Consider the following 15,947-nt stretch of genomic DNA (forward strand, 5'->3'; position numbering starts at 1 on the left):
ATCATAGTACCTATAGGAAATACAAATTCAAGGAAAATAAAGGCGGTTCACCATCCAATACAATTTAACTTTTAATTAGTGATCAAAGTACTAATATATTGTGTAGAATTATAATAACTATATACATTTATACAGCATATATTTCATAGAATTTACTTTTCTTCTGATATATGCAATGCAAGTTTTAAATATCTCCTTTTTTGTCCACAAAATCAGCATGATAACCTTTTTTAGTGGTGTCAATTGTGTTTTGCTATTTAAAGAATCTAATTGTTACTTGGCTCTCTTGTGATTATGCTAGTAAACATTTTTAGATAATTTTGATTAACACAAATTGTACATTTTTGTATATTTAGTCTAAGGGGACATTTGAATTTTTTAAAACAAACATAAAAAATAAAAACAACAAAAACATTGAAAAGGAATACACCTAACCCACAAAGCTTGAAAGTAAAAGAACCCACACCTTCCCTTCCCTTACAAAAACGTTTTTTGTTACCTGTATTGAATAGTAACTAAGACGACATCTTCATCTAGAATATAATCAGGTTCATACTCAGCAGCTGATCCGCGCGCAAAGTTACCGCCATGAATCCAGACAACTACAGGACGCCGTCGGTTCACTGCTAAATCTCTGGAAAACACAAACAATTAGATCCAAGTGTAACGTGAAACATTAAATTACATTGTCTTTAAGTAAAAAGTAAAAATATAGATTAAACTGTTTTAAAGCATTTTTTAAAGAAGTATCTAAAATATACCCTGATACCTGTATAATATAATCATACTGCAGAGTTGAATATAAGAATAACAAACCACATCAATTTTTATTAGGATATTAAATACATTTGGTCCATTTGGTTGAATGTTTATGTGTCTTTCCTTTTTAGGTGAAATTCTTGCTTACAGAGCATTTTTCGGATCTACTGCAGTTCATGGTAAAATATTGCTGGTAACGAATATTGCCAAAAATCTATGAATTTTAAAGGCTGCTAGCTGCCAAACAGCTGAACGTACAGATCCTAACTGCACACCATTTTAAGCGGTATAAGAAGGCCTACAAATAATCTGAAATAGCCAATAGGGTGGGTCGATTTTGGACATTTTTTTTCTGAGGCCAAAGCGGGGATCTGCACTCAATTTATATAGATATAATACACCTCTGGATGATTTAAAATTTATCCTAAGTCTTAATACCGCTGACGACCAGACATTCAATTGTATAGCTATTCGTAAATGGGAGTCAAAAATTTATTGAATCAGAACTATGGCTTCATGGTGCTCCCTGGAAATGCCTTGAGGAGCTGAGTCAGTAACTTTTGTCCGTTTCAAAAAATCTCGTTCCTAGCCTGAGAAAATCTAAAAAACCTCTACAAATTGGACAATTCTCAACAAACCTTAAAAATTTTTGTTTTTTTAGTGATTTCTAAGGCTAGGAACGAGATATTTTGAAACGGACAAAAGTTCCTAATTCAGCTCCTCAAGGCCTTTCCAGGGAGCACCATGAAGCCATAGTTCTGATTCAAAAAAAAATTTAAATGTCGTCTTCGCATACTAATAAGTAATGCATTATATTTTTAAGTGGTCGTGTTCTAAAACTCAATTTTTTAAAATTCTTTTTCGGTCAGAAATGTTTTTAAGGTTAATTTTATCTGTTGCATATCCCCGCTTTGTCTAATTCCGATATGAACCCACCCTAATAGCCAAGATCAAATGATGCACAGGGAAAGCTTCACTGAAGAAAAAAGGGGTATAGTCCTTTCCACGACATATCTCCATAAGGAGCGATTCTTCGTATTTTTCACAGTAGCTTTTCTCCAATTTCTAGCCCCTGCGGGGGGCTCTAACCCTGCGGGGCCATTTACCTAACCCTGTGGGGCAATCACCTAACACAATATAACCTAACCTAACCTAAAATAACCTATAAAAAGCCATTTTAAAATTACGAAGAATCGCTCCTTATGGAGATATGTCGTGGAAAGGACTATACCCGAAAAAAGCGTAAAATGGGCATTTTTCGCGCATTTCTCTGCACTGCGAGATAATTATGCATTATTGATTTAGGGCTATTCCAGATTATTTGTAGGCCTTCTTATGCCGCTTAAAACAGTGTGCGGGCATGATCTGTACATTCAGCCGTTTGGAAGCTAGCAGCCTTTAAAATTCATAGATTTTTGGCAATATTCGTTACCAGCAACTGCAGTAGATCCCATTTTTCTTTAAGTGGGTTATTATTCTTTTTTTTACTCTGCAGTATGATTCTACAGGTGTCAGAGTATATTTTTAATATACCTTTCAAAAATGCTTTAAAAACAGTTTAAAATCATAAGACATATTTAGCTACAGTAATAGTAGCTCTACACAACAATCTCGTTTGTACGAACATGCTACAGCATATTGTGTAGCTGCGCTACAAAACAAGAACGATTGCGTCCATTATTAAGATAAACAATTTTTGTTACTAATAACGGTTCAAGGCAGGGGGAAGACTGTACGATTAATTAAAAAATGAATCTTTCTGTATATCAACGATACTGAACATTGCTAGTTTGAAAAAAAATCAAAAAATGATTAAAATACCCAAAGTTTATAAGCAAACCAGTAAGAGAGCACATTTAGTAAACCTTGGGAACCAGTGTGATTTATAGTTTTAACCCTTTACAGTCGGGCCCCTTGCCGCACCTTAATCGGTCGGGGGGGGGGGGCGTTCAACGCCCCCCCTAATTATCTCAGTTCCTATTAGAGCTAGAGGTCTAAATTTTTTTGTGCAAGTCCCCTGTTTGATAATGAATTTCCGACCTTTTATAAGTCAAAGTCAATTTTCGCTTCCTTCACCCTTTTATTTAACAACCTTTGTTTTTAGGTCTTTTTTTATTCAAAAATTACAAACGGCTGTAATTTTCTTATTTTTGAAGCTAGAAGAAAAATTCTTTCCCAGAAAATGTTTATTTTTATGTAAATTTTACATTAGAAATATCAAAATATAAATTTCAGCGGCCGCAGCTGTACTTGGCAGCTGCCAGCCGCCGCAGTCGGCGGTCGGCGGGAAAACGGCGGCGGATCTTCATGAAATTTTAATACGTTATGTAGACATGTAAGAAAAGCTTAAGTTTAAAATTTGAAGTCTTTAAGTCAAAAATTGCGGCCACAGGAGCCTTTTAAAGATTTCTGGAGACCTGGAGGATCAGGACCTGCAGGATCATACCTGGAACCTGAAAGTGACTTGAACACCTGTATTTCATATAAGGATGTACTACTAGAGGATTTTTTAGTATTTTGGTATGATAAAATGCTTTGTTTTAGTCAAAAAAATATTTTTGCTCTTTACCTGGATGACCCTGCCAGGTTTGCTGGCATCCTGTGCCCGCCAGGATGGAGATATTCAAAAAATTCCAACTCTCAGTTGTGTGTCATACCCATACTTAAAAAGTCAAGCAGTATGGGCTCTTTATCTTTAACACACAGAAAATGAGATAGAAAAAACCGGAAGGGGGGGCGTTCAACGCCCCCCCCCCCCCCCGACCGTTAAGGGTTAATGTTCCTTCCCGCCCTGTTATTATTAAGCAATTATTAAATAATCTTAACATGAACTCAAAATATCAGTGCAATAAAATAAATTTTGAAGTTTATAGGAAAATATTAAGCAATTCAAAATTAATTTCCAAATATGGTATTTGATTCTAATAGTCAGGAATAAAGGAACATATAAATTAATCTTCCACCCCTATGTTCAATCTTAACATCGTGTTGACAATAAATAAAAAATAGACTCTCAATGTTTTTATTCGACTAATAGGAACTGTAAGAACAATTTGTCCACATTATTGGTTAAAAAGTGTGCACATTTTTATACAATAGGGTAGATATTTTTTATAATTCATTTAATAAGTAAGCTAAAAATAGTAAAATTTCTTAGGATAAGCTATTCTTAGAGATATAATATCGTCAAAAAATCCCTTCATCGCTCGTATTTTGAATCATAAAAGTACCCTAAATTTTGAGCTAACTTATAAGATAATTTGGTTATAAAACTTTGTATTTACAGTCTGATGTCCACTTTAACTATGACGTTACATCATAATTATACACAACAGTCTTAACAACAAATCTATTCAAACTAAGCAGATACTTTATCAATCGCTAGAGGACGAAGGGGGGGTAGTTTGTCTTCCATTGGCATATCCCTTTATCACTACCAAATATCTAATTGCATAAAAATCAAATTCATAAGTTTCCTAACTGCAAAAATTCTAAAATTTTATTAAAAACTAATCTTTGTTCTGTCGAAATTAGTTCATTTTAAGATATTTAAAGTGGTTCTTCTTTCGCGATATTTTAATTTTTCATAATTTCTGCATTGAAATTTTAAACTGTATCTTTCATTCATTAAAAATTTAAAGAAAAGACATCTTAGGAGAGCTGTTTATATGCAATGCGATAACTAACTAATCATACTTTTTTTTTGTCCCATCTATTTGAGTTTTCTTATTTCTCTTAATCTTTTTTTAAAATCAATTTTACTATTTGTTTTTATTTACTTCTTGTCTGCTTTGAAGTAATTTATAATCCTTCTGGTGATTTAAGCAACTTTTTAAAGAATTTGAATATATCCTAATGCCTCCCCCCCCCCCTCCCCGTCTTCTTCAAATAATAACTGATACCTTGTAAAAACACTGAGCCACAAACAGTCCTCGTCCCCGACCCAAATATCTGGCTTAGTTGCCATATGCTGCGGGCACACATGACCGTTTTTCTTCGCCTCAACTACGCCCGCCCATTTGGCGGTGGCGGGCACAGGAGGACGGAATCGCCGTTCACCTGTTGGCGGAAGGACATGGCGGATACCACGGAAGGCAAGGATGCGTTTTCCACCCCTAAAAAAGTATAATTAAGTTTTATTCATTAGTTCATATTATAATAATCATTTTGCTCAATTGTACTAGAAAATTCACAATTTCCCTAAGAGTAGTTAAATATCCACAATTTTTCTCAGGAGTAGTTAAATATCCATAGATTTTCACTTATGTAGCTCAATATCAACAAATGCTATAAGTAGTAAATTAATCTCCACGCAGATATAAAAGTACAAGTAAAACGCTGTTAAACCAATCATCCGCCTACCAAATTTAGATTTTTTAACACGCTTCGCATAGCTTGTTATAGGTAACAAATTATTACTGATATAATTGTTCTACCATACCTGGATTCTTCAACAGTACCCCAGATGTTTCCAAGCTTGAGTTGGGCCACTGGAAACTCCCATTTCTTACCAACCTATATGTGAGATAATACAATTTCTGAAGTGATACATAGTTTTTTTGAGTTATTTCAACCCTAGCCTCTAGTGACTTATCCACTTGAGATGGGGGATACCTCCCCCCCCCCCCCCCGTCCTCCTTAATCTTGTTTATTGTTTTTTGGGAGGAGCACTTATAACCTCCCAAAGAGTTGGTGAAAGGAGTCAAATACATGAACACAAAATTATTAAAGTACATTACGATAATTAGTGCATAAAATATATTTTAAGGAATAATTTTTTTTACAAATAAGGAACAGAAAAAAAGTTAAAGACTTACTCGCCATATTATTAAGAATCAATAAATTTAAACTAAAATATTATTAAGCTATTATTTAAGGTACTATGTGATTGTTTGATATAATAGATTGTCTTAATAATTGAACTCATATTTGGAAAACTATATTCTAAGCCCTGTAAAGCTCTCTAATTTCGCGGAAGCCTTATCTTGTGGGTCTCTAATAACCCTTTTTATCCAGCCAAAACAAAAAAATGCATTACAAATTCAAAAAACAAAGTATGGTTGAAGGGGGATTGGGAGAGGGAAATAAAACCTGTTAACAAAATAAAGAAACAGATTTTTCATAACTTTTTTGTTTGTGAAAAACAGGAAAAACTCACTGATATTCTAAAAGCCTCACAGGGTAAATGATTTATTGGGAAAAGTTTCTATCATATATAATAAAATAACAGGATGTCTTTCTGTTTGTATGTATGCACATGTATTCCGATAATAGCTTGCAAACGAGAGAACCGCTCATTCTACAATTATACTCAATTTGAGCACAGGGCCCCTAGTGCAAAAGGTTTAGCCGCTAATCCTTATAATAAAGTAACAGGACCTTTGTCTGTCTGTATGTACCGAAGGAACTCCCTAACTGCTGGACCGGTATGGTTCTAGACTCTAATTTACAGTGTAGCTTCTCATAGATTTATAGGGAAGGTTTATAGCTATTTTGAGGAGGGTGCCATCACCATTCCAAGAGAATTTGCCAAAAATATAAAAATAGCGCCTTAATGATATTTATTTGTAAACAGCTGATTTTCACATTGATTAAAAAGAAAAAAATTATGTCTCACTAGAGGCCTCTAGGGGCGTAGCTGCTAGTTGAATTATAGAGTAGCTGTAAAGTTAATAAAATGTATACCTTTACTTCTCCTGCTTCGCGTTCTCTTTCTACATTTCCATCTTTATCCTGAAAAACAATTTTATGTTTTTAATTTGAAGAGCATTCATTTCCGCAAAAATAGAAGATTTTTAAATCTTCAGAAGTGCATATTGTCAAAAAAGCACAAAATGTTCCTTACTCTTTGTTCGCGCTTATACACACCCATTTTTATTCATTTGCTATTGTGTAATTTTGCTAATAACAGATGCGTTATTATACGAAAGTGAATACACGTCTCTTACGAGGTTAACTTGCGGTCTTATTTTGTACAGAATATATTTTGTATATGTGGGTTTTTCTCATTTTTAAAATGACTTATTTGTTAGAATGTACAAAACTAAAAATTCTTAAAACCAATCATTGATTTAACTGTTAAAATCAGTATTACCACAATTAAATATGGTTGTACTTTTTAAAGTTATATTATTCATTTTCAGTCTACTGTGTGTCAGTCATCAAATTTTCATATCTTATATGTTTATAAAGAAAAATAAGTTCCATGGTTTTTTTTTTATTGATTAAATACTTCACATATCAAATATTTATAACTTATATTTGTTTTTGTGGTTCTCACAATAATAGATATATTATTATATTGTTTATTTAATTTGTTACACTTTTGCTAGAAGCAAAACTACTCTATTCTGTTTGCCCGTCCTTTCATAACGTTTAAAGTAATATAAATGAAATATCTAAAGCTTCCCATGGCTACCTTTTCTATGCCTCGCTACTTTTATATTCAATATATTTTAACTTCTTTATTAGGTGCTTTCCCGAAAAGTGACTGCAGAGCTCTGGAAACCTGCTCATTATTTAATAAAAACTGAAAACAATGGATGGGTGGGGAATTAGTTATTTTAAATGCCTATCCCTTTCAGGGGACCTAATCCTGCGGTTCTTTCTTACACAAAATAACCTAACCTAACCAAAGATAATAACAAATCAAACGAAAAACTAACCCCTCCCCCTTTATATTCAAATTATTTCAGGATCATTTAAATGGCTCTTTAAGTAAAAATGCCGTTTGTACCTTTGTTTCTGGAATAGAGTTTTGGCTGGCAGCATCATTGTTCTTACTTTCTTTATGATATACAGGCTCTTCAATCTACAAATATTTCAATTCATAAAAAATTATGTAAGAAGCAATATAAAAGAGGTTCGAAGTATGCTGTTTGTTTGTAATAAAAGATCTCAATAAACGCTAAACCAACATTTATCGTGTTCAGTTTATCTTTTTTTCGGTCCTAGGAAAATTTTTATCTCTGCAAACGGTAAGTGTCGTCACCATTTCGGGAATAGTTATCACATCGCATTATGGACAGTTTTGCGGGCATTAAAAAATAAAACTATAATATCCAAACGACTTTTCTTTAATATTCGTGGAAAATTGTCTGTAATACGATGCAGTACTTGATTTTTCAGTACGGCTGATAACCACTTCTAATCAAGCGGATAATAATCGGCCTTACTGGAAAAAATATATTAATATTATAAAAATATGGATTGTGTAATTAGAATATATTTATTAAATTACATAATAAAGACAATTGACATGGTAAACATATTAAAACTACACAAAATTTACAAGTACCTTATGACTTGATTTTCGTTCCAAATCATCGGATGATCTAGTCTGACAAGCTGTCACATTGGTCACGTGACTTGTCAGGTACACACACCATACCAACAGTAGCCAGCACCTTAACCTATAAATAACAAGAAAGTAAAAATCCGGGAGGGAAAGAACGGTTACTAATAAATATATCAACAATAATGTTGTTACTTTTAGTCTAACAAGCAAAATATCTTAATTCCCAATAAATTTATAATTCCCCCCCCCTTCCCCTCCGAAATTTTCCAGTGCAATTCAACCTCTAAGAAACAGAGCTCAGTAGCCTTAGCTGCAGCCATCGTGGGTCCTAAGCAAATATATAGCTATTATATTTATTAAAACAGCTTAGATAAAACAGCTGAAACTAACTTAGCAGTTTCGAGATGGCTGAGCGGCTCCGAGGATAAATATAATCATTTAAGTATCAATAAATTTATTTTGTTATAATTTAGAGGGGTTTTGTGGGTAGTCTATGGGCGAAAAAAGGGAAAATGGCGTTTTCCTGTTACAAAATTTTTTATCAATTTGAAAATTTGAGTACCCCCCCCCCCCCCCGACAGTCTGGATAGTCTGCGGGAGGAGGAAAAGATTTGGACACAGGAAAAAGGCAAGCTTCAATTTAATTCAATAACGTGTCCGTGCTGTGTGGGGAAGCCGAGCGAAGCGAGGCTTCTCCACACAGCACGGACACGTTATTGAATTAAATTGAAGCTTGCCTTTTTCCTGTGTCCACAACTTGATGTCGGGGTACTCTAATTTTCTAAATTTCAAAAACTATTTTAGGTTAGGTTAGGTTAGGTTATAGGCTAGGGAGCCGAGCGCTGCGGCCACGGATGTTCGTTGTCTGGGGTACTTTAATTTTCTAAATTTCAAAAATCTATTTTAGGTTAGGTTAGGTTATAGGCTAGGGAGCCGAGCGCTGCGGCCACGGATGTTCGTTGTCTGGGGTACTTTAATTTTCTAAATTTCAAAAAACTATTTTAGGTTAGGTTAGGTTAGGTTATAGGCTAGGGAGCCGAGCGCTGCGGCCATGGATGTTCGTTGTCTGGGGTACTTTAATTTTCTAAATTTCAAAAAACTATTTTAGGTTAGGTTAGGTTAGGTTATAGGCTAGGGAGCCGAGCGCTGCGGCCACAGATGTTCGTTGTCGGGGGTACTTTAATTTTCTAAATTTCAAAAAACTATTTTAGGTTAGGCTATTTCTTTTAAATATTGCTACGCAACCCACAAATAAAATTGTTCTTGCTAAAAAAACGCGGACGAGAGGGAGAACATAAAGGGGACTGGGAAAAGGGGGTTGTTGGTCAGATGGGAGAGGAAAGGGGTAAACAATACAGTAAAAAAACGCGGACACGTAGCGGACGAGAGGGAGAACATAAAGGGGGCGGGGATAAGGGGGTTGTTGGTCAGATGGGAGAGGAAAGGGGTAAACAATACAGTAAAAAAACGCGGACACGTAGCGGACGAGAGGGAGAACATAAAGGGGGCGGGGATAAGGGGGTTGTATATAAATAGACTGAAAGCTTGAAGCTGTTGGCTAGTCGACTGCCTTGTAGCGAGGGACTGAGATCCTAAGCTGGTTGGCATGGTTGACTAAGGAGGCAAGGCAAGGCTCGTGTCTCGCCTTATATACCCTCCCTCCCTTCCTCCTGTCCAACCTAATAATAGTTTACTTAAATTATTATTTTGTTGTCGGGGGGGGGGGGGGGGTACTCAAATTTTTGAAATCGCTAAAAATAATACTAAGAGGAATCTACCGGAAATTTTATTAGATTGACCCTGAGTGGTAAAGTTACTTGTCATCTTCAAATGCAAATCATTCAAACTTTTCCTTCATCATATCACATTATACATCAAATTATACAAAAAAAGTAAATTTTACTTATTGTGAATTTGATAGCAATACTTTAATAAAAAATATTGTCTTCGATTATTTTTTTATTTCACCTTAATAAATACTACACAGCAGTGGCGTGCGAAGCACTTTGTCTAGGGGGAGGCAATTTGAAGATTTTGTAAAATTTTGTCCCCCCCTAAATCAAAGTGCCCCGGGGGGGCACTTTGATTTAGGGGGGGGCATTTTGAATATATATACTAATTTTAAATAAGGGCGTTTTAAGGGGTGGGATTATATAATTATGGGCCTTCTAGTTCTTATCCCTTCTTCCCCATCCCTATTTCCCATTTATATCCCACATCTCCCCCCCCCCCATCTCTTCTCCCCCATCCCTTCTCCCCACCCTGCAATGACCGAAGGGAAGGGAGCTAGAAAGCATCTTCAAAAAAAAGTACAGAAGATAATTTAACCTTCCCCCCACCACAAAACATTTTTTATGGGTGGAAGGGGATTTTATAAAATCTCAGCAGGAATGATGAATAAACCTATTAAAAAAAATTGGCGTATTTTATCAAGTTAGGAATATAGAGTGTAGTTATTTTTAAGGGTTTTTAATGAAAATTGCCATAAAAAAAACATGTCTTTTTGTAAGGGTATGTACACAAAAAAAATATAAATTTATCCTGAAAATAAAATGACATCATATATAGTTATTCATTTAGACAGACATACAGTGTTGAGAAAAAGGCTTAGATAAATATCAACGCTGTTTCTTTTTTATATAAAATAACTTTTTGATTAAATATTTGTTGTTTACACATGTTTTTTATAGAAATAAAAACAAAATATACAATGTGATAAAAAGCAGAAACCATTTGGAATTTTTTTCTTCAAATATGCAGGGAGGGAGGGGTTTTTGGGCTATTTATTACACTAGTCCCCAATATTTCATATAAAATTTTCTTATTCGTTGGCTCAACAACTTTGGGGACTTTAATGGAATTTTGATTGGTTGGTTAATTAAGTTGAGTTTCCATACATTTCATCCACTAATTGTAATCTATATAAGGGGTAATTTTGTGTATCATCATTGGGGATGTACAAAATTTTCTTTGGTAAAAAGTTTATATTATACAAAATAAAATACTTACTATTACCTGGTTTGTTATGTTCAGTGAAAAAAGATTATAACCTAATTTCTACACTAATTAAAAATTTGGTAAGGTTAAATGAATAAAATCTGTCTTTTTTTTGGAGTATTTCTTGATCTTTTTTTGGAAACTGGGATAGTTTTGCTTTTTGTAGGGTGGGGGCAAAAAGGGGCATTTTTGTTTACCAGGGGGGGGGGGCAAAATGGATAATTTTTCAACATTTAGGGGGGGGGGCAGGGTGGGCGGTGGCTAGGGGGGGCGTTTCGGTCGCTAGGGGGGGGGGGCGATTGCCCCAAATGCCCCCTTCGGTTCGCACGCCACTGCTACACAGTATAATTAGCATTTTTGATTATGCCTATCCAAAAGTTTACATTAAATAATAAGAATCTATAGCAGAGTATCTACTATATTTTATGATCTGTCCGTCTGTGCGTACATACGTCCTTTTTAGTTCATATTATGTGCCTGAGTATAAAATTTATTTGATGTAACAGTAAAAATGTATGTCCGTATAAAAAAATTTATGTATATTTTTGCTGCTTTTTTTTATAAATCATTGTCTTTGTTGTACTTAAGTACATTGGATACCCTTATTCTAAACTTTTTATAATACTAGTGGCTTCGCTCAAAAAGGGGGTGGGACGCAACTGGTGTCTTATAGCCTAAAACCTAATTGGTCCATCATTTAGCTTCTACAGACTGACAGACAAACATTCTTATGCTTTGTATTATAATTTACTCCATAGTCCTACCCTTAGATAACGTAGACAATATTTAAAACAAGTCTTTTAAAAAAGCTTTAAAAAATCAAGACAAATTAAGGAGTGCCTCGTTGGATTGCTTAAATAAACCCTTACTACACGTGGAACTTGCATATTTGTTCGCAAATTTTATGCAATCTTCTGTATAGATGTTTTGGCAATAAATTTGCATCTTTTTTTTTCACTTTGGGATTATCAATAGTAGTGCTAAAATTTTAAACATTCTTAGGTCGTAAATAAAGTTGAAATTTTGTAACATTTTCAATCTTATTTTATTTTTCCTTATTTATCTTTAGTAGAAACATTAGTAGTTCAAAAACATAAATAAACAAACGCACAATAAGTTTTGTGGAGTTGCTTCGCGCTATTTGAATTTGCGATGCTTTGCGTCAATTTCCATTTTACAGTGAAGCAAAATGGCATGAAATATAACGTAATAAAGGAAGTTAAATATGAAAATTTTATAATTTTCAGTTTATGTAATCAAAAGTTCAAAATATTTTTTAAAAATTAATGAAAGTTTTTGCATTAGCATTTGGAAAATGATAGATTTTTTTAGGTTCGGACAGGAATACGCAGACCTTAATGATAAGGAAGATGTACTTCTGCATTTTAGAGCCTCTTCAGAGTTTATGGATTTAAAGACTTGCGAATGCAAATAAAATTTTATAAAAAAATGTCAAAAAAATATACAGCTTTAATTATTAGAATAGAAAATATCATATTTACATCATATAGCACCTTATTGTTTCGATCTTGCATACGGACGTGCAGACCCTGGCAATAGAGTAGATTCACTACTGAAAATAAACTTACATGATAGATGTTATTCCCAGCTGTTCAGAGATCAATCTTTTTATACATTTAAGTCTAAAACTTTTAACAAACACAATAATAAAAATATTTCTATTTTTTTTAAAGATTTAAACACAAGAAGGATGACAACATATTAAGAAGCTTTTTATAGTGCCTTTGAAAATGACGTCATACTGGCCTACCATTGGTAATTAGTCTGTGTATTGACCTATCATTAGTAATTTGTATTGTATGTCGTCTTTTTTAGAGGCACTATGAAGAGCTTCCAGATAAAAAATTAAATCTAAAAATAAGGTATTACAGGACAAACGTACATTTACAAATATTTGTCAAATAAAATATATTTTGATGCGCATCAAATAGAAGCTAAGCTAATAACAGTTTACATAACCGTCCTAAAAAACACTTTTGTTATTTAGGAATCACCATGCAATTTTTTGAAATATGTAAACCGATTTTAGCATGCATTAATTAATCAACTGCCATCCCTATAATTTACAGACGAAAAGGACTTTGCCACCATTACGAACTCATATATTTGTTGCAAAAATAAGTGAATTGAAATTAATGAAATCGGTTAAGAATTTCTAGTTTTTTTTGCCCACTTTCTTTTTCTTCCGCCTGAGTACACGCAAACCCCTTATTAATTAATTTTAGGGTCACTTATAATCATAAAGAATAGAAAGAATGACAACAATATTCATATTTTGGGCATAATATTATCAATATTACATTCCTGTAAAAATGAAGAATAATAACATGTAATTACTACCAAACATTTAATAGGTTTTTTAACCATGATATTTTTTGCAAGTTCGATTCTTAGTACAATTAGGTACAATATCTATGACTAGCGGCTACACACCTAGAGGCCTCTAGTGGCACTTTAAATGTTTTTGTTTGTTAAAGTCTCTACGATAATTCTTTATGTTACGGATACCTCTTAATGTTACGTTGAAGTCTTCCAGATATTAAAAAGATTTTAAATTTTTTTGTCATTTCTCTTGGGAGGGTGGTGGTACCCTCCCCCCAAAAAGTTATAAACCTTCCCAGGACCTAAGAGAATCTACCCTGTTAAGGAGAACCCGATCGGTTCAGTGGTTAGCGAGATCCTTCGGTACAGACACACAGACAAACAAACATCCTGTTACTTTATTATAAGGATTACCATTTAAAATGTAAGATAGTTCATATAATCCCAATTAATCTAAACTTAAGTTTCTTAAGATATAGCAATAATACTTCAAAATCATCAATGTACGTATGTCCGATTTCTTCTAGTTGTTTTCATTGATTTTTTATCCTTGTAAAACTTAAGCTTAAAATAGTTATAAATATTATTTTTTTTTATCTGAGAACAAAGTAAAATTGATGCTTCTAAAAATGCACAATATAAAATGAAGATTCACACTTTTATAACATAAAATGTATTCAGTGACCACTTATCCTTGAAAAAAAGGGTGTGCATAGATTTCCTCAAATCACATGTATCATGTTATAAAATCATCAGAACCATATATTATAAAAGCACCTAAAGCTGCCCTTTCCCTCATTTTAAACTTCCAATATGAAACACCTTCCCTTAATAAAGAAGCTTTTTTTATAGTGCCTATAAAAAAAGAGATAAACGTTTGGTCGAATTATCCTTCATGACGTCATATTATAGTAATGGATTATCATAATATATCGTCATTTTGGATACTTTTTTTAATTTGTCCCCCTTTTTATATGCACTTTAGAAAGTTTCCTTGATTATTTGAAATTTTGTACTTTTTTTTGCAAAAACAAAAAAATTTACTTGATGTGATCATATGCGGAAGTTAAGGCATACTGTAAATGTTTATGGCATACCAAACGTTGTACGGAAAATGAAATATACAACAACATAATATTTAACCTAAAAAATGAATTGCAAATGTATCCTGTTAAATGATAATAAATATTATAAAAAGCAGACAATGTTAAATATATGGACTTTCACTGAGATTTTCACTTTGACAGGTTATCTCTGACTGCTTCAAACAAACCCATCTATCTATATGTATGTACGAGACTTTACAAGGAAGGAGTGCTTCCTTAAAAAGCGTTAATAGAATAATGCATAGATTTAAAAATAGCAAATAAAAAAAATTCAGTAAAATACAATTTGGAATAAGTAGATATTTCAACATGGCTTTGATTATTATCCGGTTCTAAGTCACACTAAAAAAATCATGTATCTTATTATAGAAAATTCTCTACGAATAATAAAATGAAAAATTATTATTTTGATACCAGTTTTAATAATAGTTTAATTTTAATTTTCAATTTACTTTTGCGGATAGTTGTCTCTAATACAATGCGATAAATAACTATTTTAAAATTATTTACAACAGAAAATAATAATTCTAAAATTTTATTTCAAAATGGTTTATTTTCTGTTTTTATAGCACATATTTTAAAGGTAGAATAGCAAAGATATGTAAAATGGGGATGGGGTAGACGCAAAATACGCTTCAATGGTCGAAACAGGGGGGTTTGGGGGGTTGGAAAGGGGAGCGGAGTAGACTTGGAGGTGGGAAATTGGTTTCCCCTAGATTTTGATGCCGGTATGCGCTTTGTGTATGATTTTGTGTATGATGGGTGTGTGTGTGAGTGCGTGCTTACGTGGTATTGTAAGGTGTACGCACGCACACTAGGCGCTGCACTGTCTACTTAGTTAAATTAAAAACAGCAAGCCTCTGATTTTAAAACTGTAATAAAACAAAGCATAAAATGGATTTATTGGACTTTTAAAATAAAACTACGATTTCAAAAATTTCAGATAATTGAGAGGGAAATAGACCTTTAGGGGCTTTAGAAAAAGAATTAGAAGGAGGGGTAAACAACCATAGACATCAAAAAGGGAGGGAGGGATGAGACAACAGGTTTCTATTGAAGGATCTTTAACAAATTCCTTTTAACTTTGAATAGGCACCATTAAATTTTTCCTGCGCTGCACTGTTTGTAAAAAAAACAATTCTACTCTATAAAAGTTTGTGTCTCTTCTTCTCTTTTTGTAGTCTTTCTTGAAAATTACCTGTCTTTTTTTTGGGAGGGAGAAGAGAGGCATTTGTTGGTGGGGGTTGTCTCACTCCCTGTAAAAAAATAACCTAAAACCCTAATATGGCCATTGTCAGCGGTTACCGAAACCTTAAACTTCATATATACAGACAGAAATTGTTCTACCTAACATTGGAGATTTATGAGGAGGGGGTTTTCAAGATAGATACAGAACTTAAAAAATAGGAAACTACTAGATTTGTCACGAAACGCAGAGAAGCGTC

The 15,947-nt window shown here is 33.5% G+C and overlaps 1 protein-coding gene across 1 annotated transcript in view; it reads right to left on the reverse strand.

Moving 5' to 3' along the window:
- Positions 1-12,701, reverse strand: part of LOC145322218 (venom carboxylesterase-6-like) — a 46,613-nt gene extending 33,912 nt beyond the window's left edge. The window contains exons 1-7 of the mRNA XM_080164074.1: positions 12,643-12,701; positions 8,057-8,171; positions 7,496-7,570; positions 6,445-6,492; positions 5,201-5,274; positions 4,662-4,874; positions 500-634 (exon numbers count right to left, since the gene is read on the reverse strand). Of these exons, the coding sequence (XP_080020200.1) occupies positions 500-634; positions 4,662-4,874; positions 5,201-5,274; positions 6,445-6,492; positions 7,496-7,570; positions 8,057-8,171; positions 12,643-12,644 (662 nt within the window). The 5' untranslated portion in view covers positions 12,645-12,701. The remainder of the gene's footprint in view (positions 1-499; positions 635-4,661; positions 4,875-5,200; positions 5,275-6,444; positions 6,493-7,495; positions 7,571-8,056; positions 8,172-12,642) is intronic.
- Positions 12,702-15,947: the final 3,246 nt, after the last annotated feature.

Source organism: Acartia tonsa, chromosome 6 (assembly GCF_053477335.1).
Source record: "Acartia tonsa isolate MP-2025a chromosome 6, ASM5347733v1, whole genome shotgun sequence".
Taxonomy (NCBI): Eukaryota; Metazoa; Arthropoda; class Copepoda; order Calanoida; family Acartiidae; genus Acartia; species Acartia tonsa.